We start from the raw sequence: 11,790 nt of genomic DNA, 5'->3' as shown, positions 1-11,790 counted from the left end.
CCCCTAAGGCCCTCTAGTTGCCTTCAAAAGGGCACCCCTATGGGCCCCTAGTTGGGTGCAAAGGGGGCCCCTGGGGGGCCCCCAAATTGTTCGTGGCGGAGGCCCCCTGGGGGGCCCCCTGGGGGGCCCCTAAAGGGATCACTTGAATGTGTTTTTCGCTGTGGGGTGCTGCAGAAGGTGAAATGGTATAGCTGCTGCTGCTGCTGCTGCTGCTGGTCTGTTTCAGCAAGACCGCGCATGCACCACTGGTCTTAGGCAAGTAAGAAGCTGTGGCTCCAGCCTGCTCCCTCTGCAGCAAATAGGAAGTGAGAGCAGCAGCAACAACGAGCAGCTCAAACCCCACAGTTACTGCGCAGTTGCATGCAGACAGCAGCAGCAGCTGCTGCTGCAGCAGCACAGGCAGCGGCACAAGCCCCAGCCACACGTAAAACTCCCCCCGGGCCCTCTCAGCCAGCTGCAGCAAATCCAGAAACACGCGGTGCAGCAGCGACACGAGGCCCCAGTCTGCTGCTGCTGCTGCTGCTGCTGCTGCTGGCGAGGAAACGTGCGAAGAAGGCACAGCAGCAGCAGGAGGAAATAATAAAAATGAAAAGCAAAAGCCCGCAAGCAGACACATGTACGCCACGCAGCGGCGATTTCGCAGCAGGCCTGCAGCAGCAACAGCAGCAGCAAAGACAGCAGCAGCAGCAGCAATGACAGCAGGGGCAAAAGGCCACCAGCAGCAGCAACAGCTGCAGCAGCAGCTCCGGCTAGACCCACCGCTGCCTCAGCAGCCTCCGCGAGAGCAGCAGCAAAAAGGTCGGCAAAGACCACAAACAACAGCTCCGGAAGCAGCAGCAGCCGCAACAGCAGCAGCAGCAGCAGCGGCAGCAGCTCACCCTGCCTCCACTGCAGGCCCGTGGTGCCCAGAGCAGCACAAACGTAAATATATTGCAAAGCAGAAAAGATGAAGACAGATGTATTGACTACACTTGATAAACCTGAGACACAGGCGCGCAAGCTGCTGCTGCTGCTGCTGCTGCTGTTGCTGCTGTTGCACATGGGGTTCTTGCTGCTGCTACTGCAAGTTGGTAGCAGCAGCAGCAACACGAGCACTTCTAAACAACAGAAAAAAATGAAGTATCAACCACAGAAGCAGCTAGAGAGTAGAACAAAACGGAACGGGGAAAGCAGCAATAGCAGCAGCAACGTCATCAAGAGCAGCAGCAGCAGCAGCAGCAGAACCTACCGTGCTGTGGCTGTGCCGAAGCCTGTGGTAAGCACAGCATCAAAGCGATTATCAGGAAAGACACCTGAATAATACCCTGCAGCAGCAGCAGCAGCAACAGCAGTAGCAACGGCAATAGCGGCAACAACAGCAGCAGCAGCAGCAGCAGAGGGAAGGCACCAAGACATGCTGCAAGCTGCCTCTTCAGCAGCAGCTGACTGCCCTAGATCGGCAGCAAACAAGTGAAACAACAAATAAATACATGAATAAATAAATAATGAATTAATAAATTAAAATAAGTAAGTAAACAAATAAACAAATAAATAAATGAATGAATAATATATATTTCATTCTTCAGCAAAAGACTCCAACCTCAAATTCAGAAACCGATTTCAGTGAATCCAGCAGCAGATAAACCACTCGAACAAATGGATTAAATTAAAAATTAAGACAATTAAGTAATTAAATTAATTGAATGAATTAAATAAATAAACAAAAATAATTTAATTGTTATTCACACTGCAGCAAGCAGCAGCAGCAGCAGCAGCACCTGGCCTGCAGCAGAAAGCACCACGGGAGCAGCAAAAAGACTTTGCTGCGGCGAAAAGGGCGACAGTCGTTTTGCTGCTTGAGATCCCGAAAGAAAAAAAGAAAGCGGAAGAATTGTCAAAAGGTCCACCCACATGTACTGCAGCACAAGCAGCAGCAGCACGAACAGCAGCAGCAGCAGCACCTGAGCAGCAGCAGCAGCAGCTGCAAGGTCAACAGCAGCAGCAACAGCAGCAGCATCCCCAGCAGCATCCCCAGCAGCAGCAGCAGCATTCCCAGCACCCCCCGCAGCAGCAGCAGCAGCAGCACCCCCCGCAGCAGCAGCAGCAGCAGCAGCAGCAGACCTGGGCGTCGCTGAGGTTTTGTCCGAAGTGGTAGAGGCAAACGACAGTGGAAAGTTGAATGAGAGAATAAAGAGTTATAAACAAAACAGCACTTGTGCTGTTCTGCAGCACGCAGCGGCCCTCCCGCAGCAAATTGACGCAGTTGAACAAACTCGAAGTGCTGAATGTTGCTGCCAAAGAGGCCCCCGCTGAAGCTGCTGCGCCCCTGCTGCTGCTGCTGCTGCTGCTGCTGCTGGCGGTGGGCGCAGAGGCGCAGGAGGCCGGGCTGTCGACCTCGCTGCTGCTGCTGCTGCTGCTGCTGCTGCTGTCGGCTGAGACGCACACCTACGGGCACAGACGCATGGGCAACTGTCACGCAAAATGCAAATCAGCAGTAACAAGAAGCTAATGCTGCAGCTGCTGCTGCCATTGCAGCAGCAGCAGCAGCTGCTGCTGCTGCAGCTGCAGCTGCAGCTCTTGATGACTCTTTTCTGCTTCCCCTGCTGCCCCTGCTGCTGCTGCTACTACCCCTGCTTCCCAGCAGCCCCAGCTGCTGCCCCTGCTGCTGCCCCCTGCTGCTGTTGCTGCTCTCCCTCCTGCTCCCCCTACAGGCACTGCTTTAGCCCCTGCTACGGCCCCTGTTGCTGCTGCTGCTGCTGCTGCTGCTCCCCCTGCAGGCCCCGCCTTAGCCCCTGCTACAGCACCTGCTACAGCCCCTGCTGCTGCTGCTGCTGCTGCTGCTGTTGCTGCTGCTGCTGCTTACCCCCACGTCTGCGCGTTTGATGGCGAGCAAGTCATTCGTGCCGTCGCCGACCATTCCCACAAATGGAGAAGACGGAAGCTGCTGCAGCGCAGACACGAAGTCCCCTTTGTCCTGCAGCAAACAACAAATAATTAAATAAATAAATAAATTAATTAATTAATTAATTAATTAATTAATTAATGGTGGAAATAAATAAAAGTTGAGATGTGGCGGAAGAGGCACAGGAGGGGCGCCCATTAAAGAAGCAGAAACAGAATTAAAAGGAATAAATTAAAATTAAACTAATTAATTAAATTAAAATAAATTAAATTGATTAAATTAAACTAATTAATTAAATTAAATCGAATTAAATTAATTAAACTAAATTAATTAAATTAAATTAAATATTTATTTTAAAAGAAGCTGCAGCACCTGAGGCGTCGCGCGGCACAGCAGCAAAGTGCGTCTTAGAGCAAATTCGTAAACAGACATTTTGAAGTGCTGCTCATGGCCCGGCCTGCAGCAGCAACTGCTGCTGCTGCTGCTGCTGCTGCTGCTGCTGGCGCTGCTGCTGCTGCTGGGACTGTGGGGCCAGCCTTGCTGCTGCGGCTGGTGCCCACTGGCAGTGTTGCAGCAGCTGCCGCTGCTGCAGAAGCTGCTGCTGCAGCTGCTGCTGGCAGCAGCAGCAGCAGCAGCAGAGGGACGTCTGCAGCTGCAGCTGCTGCTGCAGCGCCAAGATGAAAGAGTTAGGACCATTCCCTCAAAAGCCTTGAGACAATTTTCATGATGCATTAAATCTGTGAGACCTCCAGCAGCAACAAGAGGAGACACGGGGGCTTCCAGCTTCAGCGCCAAGTGCTGCTGCTGCTGCTGCTGCTGCTGCTGCGGCTGTAGGTGAGTTTCCCTCTGCCGTTCCTGCTGCTGTTGCTGCTGCTGCTCTATGTGCAGCAGCGGCTCTCGCAAGGCCTCGCTGTGGCCATCTCGGACAAGCCCAAACCGACGTGCTGCAGCGCGCAGTTTCCCCAGAGACCAACTGCTGCTGCTGCTGCTGCTGCTGCTGCTGGAAGGAGAGGGGCGCTGCCTCGCCAAAGATGGAACAACGCGAGCAGATCTTTGCTGCTGCCGGCAGAAGCGCAGCAGCCAGCTGAGGGGCCCTTGGGGGCTCCCACAGGGTTCTTCATTGCCTGCTGCTGCTGCTGCTGCTGCTGCTGCTGCTGCTGCCGCTGCTGCTGCTGCTGCCTCTGCTGCTTCCGTCCTGTGGTACTCTGGGTGGTGCAGCAGCTGCTGAATTCGGTCAACGCGAGACAGAGAAGCATGTGCTGCTGCATCTGGCAGCAGCAGCTCTCCGGGGTGCTGCTGCTGCAGATCTCCCAAGTGCTGCTGCAGCGCATCTGCTGCTTCCTGCTGCAGCAGTTCCTCGTCCGCCTCAAGCTGCTGCTGCTGCTGCTGCTGCATTGTGTCTTCCTCAGAAGATCTATACTTTGAGTCTGCAAAAGGAAAGTGAAGGTGGCTGGTCGGCTGCTGCTGCTGCTGCTGCTGCTGCAGCAGCTGCGGCTGTGGCAGCAGCATGGATGTCTGAAACAGCAGATCCTCAACAGCATCTCTAAGCTTTTCGGCGTGAGCAGCAGCGCCGTGCTGCTGCTGCTGCTGCTGCTGCTGGTCGGCATTGGGGGGAAGTTCAGCTAGCGGCAGCATCGCGGACTCAGCGTGCGCGCTTCCTGCGCCCAGCTGTTGCTGCTGCTGTTCCTGCTGCTGCTGCTGCTGTAGCACCGACGGCTGCTGCTGCTGCTGCTGCTGCTGCTGCTGCAGCTGCAGCTGCTGCAGCTGGTAATGGTGCCGAGCCAAAACGTCTTGAACTATCTGGTCGCAGCGCTCAGAAAAGGGAAGCCCCAGCAAGAAGTGCAGCCGGGAGAGGTGGCGGAAGGCGCGGCCTGCGCAGCAGCAGCAGCAGCAGCAACAGCAGCAGCAGCAGCAGCAGCAGCAAAGAAGTTGATTTATTACTTTTTTATTATTCCTTTTAATTAATTTATTTGATTGATAATGCAGTTGTCTGGCTCCTCTGTGGATTGTCAATTTATTTATTAAGCAAAGTTGTTAAAGTGTTTCAGCGAGGAAATGGATGGTCGATAACTAATTAATTAACTAATTAATTAAATTTATTTTAATTAAATAATTAATTTATTAATTAAAATAAATAAATAAATAAACAAGAAGCAGCACACATTTAACTTATTTGGCTGTGGGGCAACAAGGATCAGAGAGCCAGCAGCAGAGCAGCAGCAGCAGCAAAGCAGCAGCAGCAAAGCAGCAGCAGCAAAGCAGCAAAACAGAAAATAGAAGCAGCACAAGAAACGAGAATCAGTGAGCCGGGGCAATGCCGCAGTAATCCTGAGGTGCACTCCCGCGGCAGCAGCAGCAGCAGCAGCAGCAGCAGAACAGCAAATGGGAAGCAGCAGCAAAGCAGCAGCAGCAGCAGCAGGAAACCAAAGAGGAAGCAGTCGCGAGACAGAAGAAAACAAAGTAGTGCAGACTTAAAAGGAAAATTTATATAATTAAATGAATGCCGAATTAATAAATCAGAATTAGTTTAATTAAATAAATATAATTTAATGAAATTTTAATTTTATAAAAGCAGCAGCACCTGTTAACACCAAAACAGCTCCTCTTGCGTCGGGCAGCAGCGACAGCAGCACGCGGATGTCTAGAGAAGACAAGGGCTGCAGCCCTGCTGCAGGGTCTTGATCCTGCTGCTGCTGCTGCTCCTGCTGCTGCTGCTGCTGCTGCTGCTGCTGCTGCTGCTGGGCGTTAGGCCCCCGCGGCAGCAACACCAAAGACCAAACAAGAAACTCGCGGCGGCCAACAGCTTCTTCGTGGCGGGAGTAGACATCTCCCATAATCAACGCACTGCAGCAGCAGCAGTAGCAGCAGCAGCAGTGCAGCAGCAGCAGCAGGAATGAAGTGCTACCATCGCGCAGCAGCAGCAGCATCATCGAGGGTAGTGGTAGCAGCAGTGACAGCAGCAGCAAAACACTGCCCCCACGCTGCAGCTGCAACGGTCCCACAGACTCTCTGTATGAGTGCAGCAGCAGCAGCAGCAGCAACAGCAGCAGCAGCAAAGAGAGCCCTACTGATGTGTGCGTAAGATATGAAGCGGCTGGTGTCCCTCAAAATACTGCTCCAGCTGCTGCAGCGGCTCTTGCTGCTGCTGCTGCTGCTGCTGCAGCTGCATGAAGCTCTTGCTGTCTGTGCGGCTCTGTAGAGCCGGCGCGTCTTTGGCCTGCGCGCTCCCGTCTCCCGCCCCTCTGCTGCTGCCGCTGCTGCTGCTGCTGCTGCAGCTGCTGCTGCTGCTGCTGCTGCCGCTGCCGCTGCTGCTGCTGCTGCTGCCGCTGCTGCTGCTGCAGCAGCAGCAGCAGCTGCTGCTGCTGCTGTCCTGGCCGTCGAGCATGCCGCACTCCGCAGCAACGCCGATGGCGGTGTGGGGCGAGTCGCCCGTGAGGACCCGGAGGTCCACTTGAGCTTCTTTCAAAACTTTAATTGTTTCTTTTGTTTCTTTTTTTAATTTATTTACAAAAACAAATAATCCCAAAAACAGCAAACCGCTCTCCGCCCGCTGCCGCTCCACCCTCTCCCACTTCTCCTGCCGCCCCACGGGCCGCCACGCTGCAGCCAGCACTCTGCAGCAAAAACCCCAAATCAGGGTTTAGGGTTTAGGGTTTTGGGTTTGCGGGTTCATCGTTCGCCCTTCCGCTCACGGCTCATGGTCTCCGGACTCAGGTTTACAAACGGTTTGGTGCACGACAGCAACGACACCAAAAAGCTGCTCCGCTGCTGCTGCTGCAGCAGCAGCAGCAACAGCAGCAGCAGCAGCAACAGTACAAAACCACCACTTGCTGCAGCAACACTGATGTCGGCAGCAAAGAAAACAGAAGCAGCAACGGCATCTGCAGCAGCAGCAACAGAAATGCTGCCGTCCTCAGCAGAACCAGCAGCAGCCGGCAAAGCAACGCCACCGCCACCAGCAACAGGAGCAGAAGCAAAAGCAGCAGCAGCAGCAGCAGCAGCAGCACCTGTATCCCAAAGCAGCAAAATCGGTGATGCGCTTCTCAGTGCCTGGCGGCACCGTCTCAGGGTCGCAAAGAGGCAGCAAACTTTCAGGGCTGCCCTTCGAATATATCTGCAGCAGCAGCAGCAGCAGCAGGAATGTAGTGAAAGCAGCAGCAACTGCTGTAGGGTCTGCTCGTGGGCTGCTTTGGCAGCGTCATCAACAGCAGCCAACAGCAGCAGCAGCAACAGCAGTGCAAACAGCAGCAGCAGCAGTAGCAGCAACAGCAGCGCGAAAAGCGGCAGCAGCAGCAACAGCAGCGCAAACAGCAAACGCAGCAGCAACGGCAGCACTCGCAGTTCAAGTAGCAGCTACAGCAGCAGTTCACGTAGCCACAAAACCTCGTCCCCTGAGCCCCAAACAGTAAACCCTAAACCCTAAACCCTAAACCCCAAACCCTGCGCCCTGTACTTTAAATCCTAAATCGTGAGCCCTAATCCCTTAACCCTACACCCAAAACCCCAAACCCTAAACCCTAGACCCCTAAACCCCAAACCCTAAACCCCAAACCCTAAACCCCAAACCCTAAACCCTAAACCCTAAACCCTAAGCCCTAAGCCCTAAACCCTAAACCCTAAACCCTTAACCCTAAACCCTCGGGGTTTACCATCAAAGCCCCAGTGTTGAGGCAAATGGCAATCACTGACATCCGCATGACCAGAGCGTTGAACAGAAAGCGGCGAATGACGCAGAGTCTGGGGCCCTGAGAAAAAGAATTAAATTTAAAATTAATTTGATGTAGTTTGATTAATTTAATTAAATATAATCAATTTAATTTAATTTAATTAGTTAAATTAACTTTGTCATGCTTGTGCCTATCTCTTGGGTTGTTTGCACACCCCCATGGCACGCCAGCAGCAGCAGCAGCAGCAGCAGCAGCAGCAGCCACAGCAGCAGCAGCAGCAGCAGCAGCAGCAACAGCAGCAGCAGCAGGAGGAAGAAGATTACCAGGTCCCAGGCGGCAGCGTTTGTTTGTTGTCTCCTGGGGAAGAAGAATGTGGCTCCCCTTGATGCTGCTGCTGCTGCTGCTGCTGCGCCTAGCCGTTGCTGCAGCAGCTCGAACTGCTGCGCGAGGTGCAGCTCATTTGCTGTTGCTTCTTCCGTCGCTTCTGCTGCTCCTCCCGCTGCACTTCTCGCCTTGCGCCCCCCTGCTGCTGCAGCAGCAGCAGCAGCAGCAGCGTCCATCAGCTGCCATCCAGCAGCAGCAAGCAAACAGGCCTCGAGAGGGTCTCCTGCAACATTTCCTTTTATGTTTGCAAGAGAAGAGCAGCAAGACATGCACTGCAGCAAATGAATGCGGCAGCTGCAGCAGGCGCAGCAGCTGCTGCTGCAGGGCTGCAGCGCCGACGCAGGCACCAGGGAGTCGCTGAGGTGGGAGGTCGCTCCTGCTGCTGCTGCTGCTGCTAGGCTATCTGCTGCTGCTGCTGCTGCTGCAGTATCTCTATCGCGCGCAGCGGCGCTGCGCCCGGCCTCCCGCCGCCCCTCCCCGCAGCTGCACGCCCCGCCACCGCCGCCGCCGCTGGTGCTGCCGCTGCTGCTGCTGCTGCTGCTGCTGCAGTGGCAGGCTGTGAGACAGCCCAACAAAGAAACTCCATCTTCAGTCAAAGTCCCCGTCTTGTCCAAACAAAGACAGCGCACGAAGCCGCAGGCGTTGATGCGGCTGGGAGACACAACAGAAATGCCGTACAGCGAAAACAACCTGCAGCAGCAGCAGCAGCAGAGGCAGCAGCAGCAGCAACTGCAGCAGCAGCAGCGGTAGCAACTGCAGCAAAAGCAACAAAAGCTGCTTGCGCTCGCCTACTGGCTTCGTGTGGCTCTTCTGCTCTGGCGTGCAGTTTGTTCACAGGCCCCCAATTAGGTGCATTATGCAACAGCAGCACCAGCAGCAGCAGCAGCAGCAGCAGCAGCAGGGGACCTGGCAGCAGCAGCTGTGAGGGAGACGGAGAGGGTGGCCCTGAGGGCTGGGGGCAGAGCGTCTGTCAGCAAATCTCCCAAAAGGAAAAAAGCAGTCTTAAAATGAACTCCTCTTTTATAAAAAGAATATCCAGTGAAGCAAATTGCAACTGCTGTCAGCAGCGCCAAACAAAACAAAAACGACAGAGACTCTGCAGCGCAGCAGCAGCAGCAGCAGCGCAGCAGCAGCAGCGGCGGTTGTAGCAGCAGCAGCAGCGGCGGGCACGCAGCGCGAGGCAACTCGCCCTGGCGCTGCAACAAAACGCTCGTGCTGCTCGTCTCCAGCAGCGATGGCAGCTCGTGCTGCTGCTGCTGCTGCTCTAGCTGCTGCTGCTGCTGCTGCTGCTGCTTGGTACCTCCATCAAAATTCATTCTTGGGGGAGAAGGAAAAAGGAGAGAACGGACAGTTTCTCCTTGAGCGGTTGTAAAGCCAACGCGGCAAACAGCACCTACAGCAAACGTGCTGCACTCTGCAGCAGCAGCAGCAGCAGCAGCAGGAACGGCAAAAGCCATGCAGGCATGCAGCTGCAGCCGCAGCAGCAAAAGCAGCAAGCGAAGCAGCAGCAGCGGTAGCAGCAGAAGCTGCAAGAGCCGTGCAGGCGTGCAGCTGCAGCCGCAGCAGCTGCAGCCGCGAGCAAAGCAGCAGCAGCAGCAGCAGCAGCAGCGACTTCGCAAACACAAGGCAAAAAGGCATTATTCAAAATGGCATTATTTTAAAATGTGATTTAAACGGTATTATTAAACGAAGCAGCAAAAAAGGCTTCACCAAAGAAAGCACAAAAAGCAGCAACAGGGAGTTGATTTAAAACAGCAATTAAAATAAATTTGTTTATTTTCAAAATTGAATCTTTTAATTTTTTAAATAAAGTAAATTATTAAAAGTTTTACCTGCTGCGAAGTTTCCAGCTGTTTCGCTGCTGCCCGTCGAAGCCAAAACTTCTGTTCCAGCAAACACCAAGTGACCCGACTCCTGCAGCAGCAGCAGCAGCAGCACCAGCGAGCAAATGCAGCAAAAGCAGCAGCTCACACAGCAGCCACAGCAGCAGCAGCGGTAGGGCTGCAGCAAGCGTCACCATTGCAGCAGATACACACGCTGCGGCAGCTAGCCATAGCAGCCAGCATCGAAGTGCAGCACCTAGCTAGAGAAGTGCAGCAGCAGCAGCAGCAGCAGCAGCACTTCCAGCAGCAGCAGCGGCAATTCCAGTAGTAGCAGCAGCAAAGGGAGACAAGGAAGACGGCCACCGACACTGAAAAGGAAAGAGGCAGAAAGCGAAACAGAACTCAACAGCCAGCAACAGCAGCAGCAACAGCAACAGCAGCAGCAACAGCAGCAGCAACAGCAGCAGCAGCAAAGCACCTGCTCTAAAGATATGACTCTTTCGCAGTTCTTGCTGAGCGGCAAAGAGCCCTTAAGGACTGGAAAGCACTCCCCAGTAAGGCAGTGTTCATCTAGCACCACCTGGCCAAAACAGCAGCAGCAGCAGCAGCAGCAGCAGCATGTTCATTCATTGCTGTACTGCACGCAGCAACCTAGCAGCAAGTGAACCCACAGCAGTAGCAGCAGCAGGAAGTGCACTCCGTGCAGAGCTGCGTGCAGCAACCAAGCAGCACATGAGCACATGAAGCAGCAGCAGCAGTAGCAGCAGCACTTGCTGCTGCGCGAACTGCAGCTGTTGCTGCTTCTGCTGCAGAAACAGTGGAAGGCAGTGCAGCAACGCGGGCATCAGCAGCACCTGCTGCTGCAGGCGAGCAGCATCTGCTGCTGCAGGAATGCAACAGCAGTTGGCACGGCAGCAACAAGCAGCAGAGGCAATGCATGCAGCACAGCTCTTCATATGCAGCCATACAGCAGCAGCAGCAGCAGCAGCAGCAGCAGCAGCAGATCCCTCACTGTCCCCTGCAGCAGCAGCAAGTCGCACGGCACCCTCATGCCCGGCTTCAGCAGTAGCAAATCGCCATTGGTTAAATCCTCAGAAGAGATCTTCATCCTCTTGAGGCCACTGTCGCTGCTGCAGCAGCTGAAGCCGCTGCTGCTGCTGCTGCTGCAACTCCTGCTGCTGCTGCTGCTGCAGCTGCTGCTGCAGGATGTGCGCCGCAGCACTTCAACTGTCGAAACGGTTTCTGCAACTTTCTTGAGGTGGCCCACCTGCTGCCTGCAGATCAGCAGCAGCAGCAGCAGCACAAACACGGTAAGCTGCTGCATATAAGAGGGGCAGCAGCAGGAGCGGCAAGAAAGTACGCAGCAGCAGCAGGATAGACAGAGGCAACAGCAGCAGTCGCAGCAGCTGCTATTGGTGCCTCAGCAGCTGCAGCATCAGCAACATAAACACCACTGCTGTCACGCACAGCAGCAACAGCAGCAGCAGCTTCAGCAGCCATGGCAGCCACTGCAGCAGCCGCAGTAGCAGCAGACGCAGCAGCAGCAGCAAATGCAGCTGCTACTGCAGCAGCAGCAGATGCAGCTACTGCAGCAGCAGCAGATGCAGCAGGCGCAGCAGCATACGCACGAACAGCAGGAGCAGAGGCAGCAGCAGCAGCAGCAGCAGCAAATGCTGTTCTTGCCTTTCCGTGAGCACATCTGAAACAGTGGAAGCAAGAGTTATTATGGAGACCAGCAGCGCGTAAGAATAATATTCGTCTAAGACCCAAAGAAGAACAGCAGCAACTTGAAAGAGGTAAAAAGGCTGCAGCACTTCAGCAGCAAAAAGAGCAGCAAAAGAAGCCGAAGGAATCTGCAGCCGACACACGCCGTACAGCTGCTGCCGCTGCTGCAGCAGACACGGACAAGCCCCGTGCTGCTGCACCGAGTGCAGCAGCAAACGAGGCGCAAGGGACACGTCGAATCGCACTGGCTCAAACGCTTCCCCATCCGGCCTGCAGCAGCAGCAGCAGCAGCAGCAGCAGCAGCAGCAGC

General features: G+C 54.6%; 1 protein-coding gene across 1 annotated transcript; it reads right to left on the bottom strand.

Annotated features, from left to right (window-relative positions):
• Window positions 1–37: 37 nt before the first annotated feature.
• On the bottom strand, window positions 38–10,863 carry ETH_00020125 (cation-transporting ATPase, putative; the record flags this gene model as incomplete). The annotated part of the gene is made up of 16 exons (XM_013379410.1): window positions 38–648; window positions 1,229–1,304; window positions 1,758–1,895; window positions 2,101–2,424; window positions 2,843–2,953; window positions 3,254–4,752; window positions 5,463–5,725; window positions 5,950–6,495; window positions 6,889–6,995; window positions 7,531–7,626; window positions 7,872–8,622; window positions 8,839–9,028; window positions 9,233–9,346; window positions 9,765–9,846; window positions 10,234–10,335; window positions 10,768–10,863. 16 exons carry the CDS (start codon window positions 10,861–10,863, stop codon window positions 38–40), a joined length of 5,106 nt encoding a protein of 1,701 aa, XP_013234864.1.
• Between the last annotated feature and the right edge of the window lie 927 nt (window positions 10,864–11,790).

The sequence above is a fragment of the Eimeria tenella genome, genomic scaffold (assembly GCF_000499545.2).
Source record: "Eimeria tenella Houghton genomic scaffold, Eth_scaff284, whole genome shotgun sequence".
NCBI lineage: Eukaryota > Apicomplexa > Conoidasida > Eucoccidiorida > Eimeriidae > Eimeria > Eimeria tenella.
Note: the sequence above shows the minus strand (reverse complement) of the source record. Positions and strands in the feature narration are given on the sequence as shown.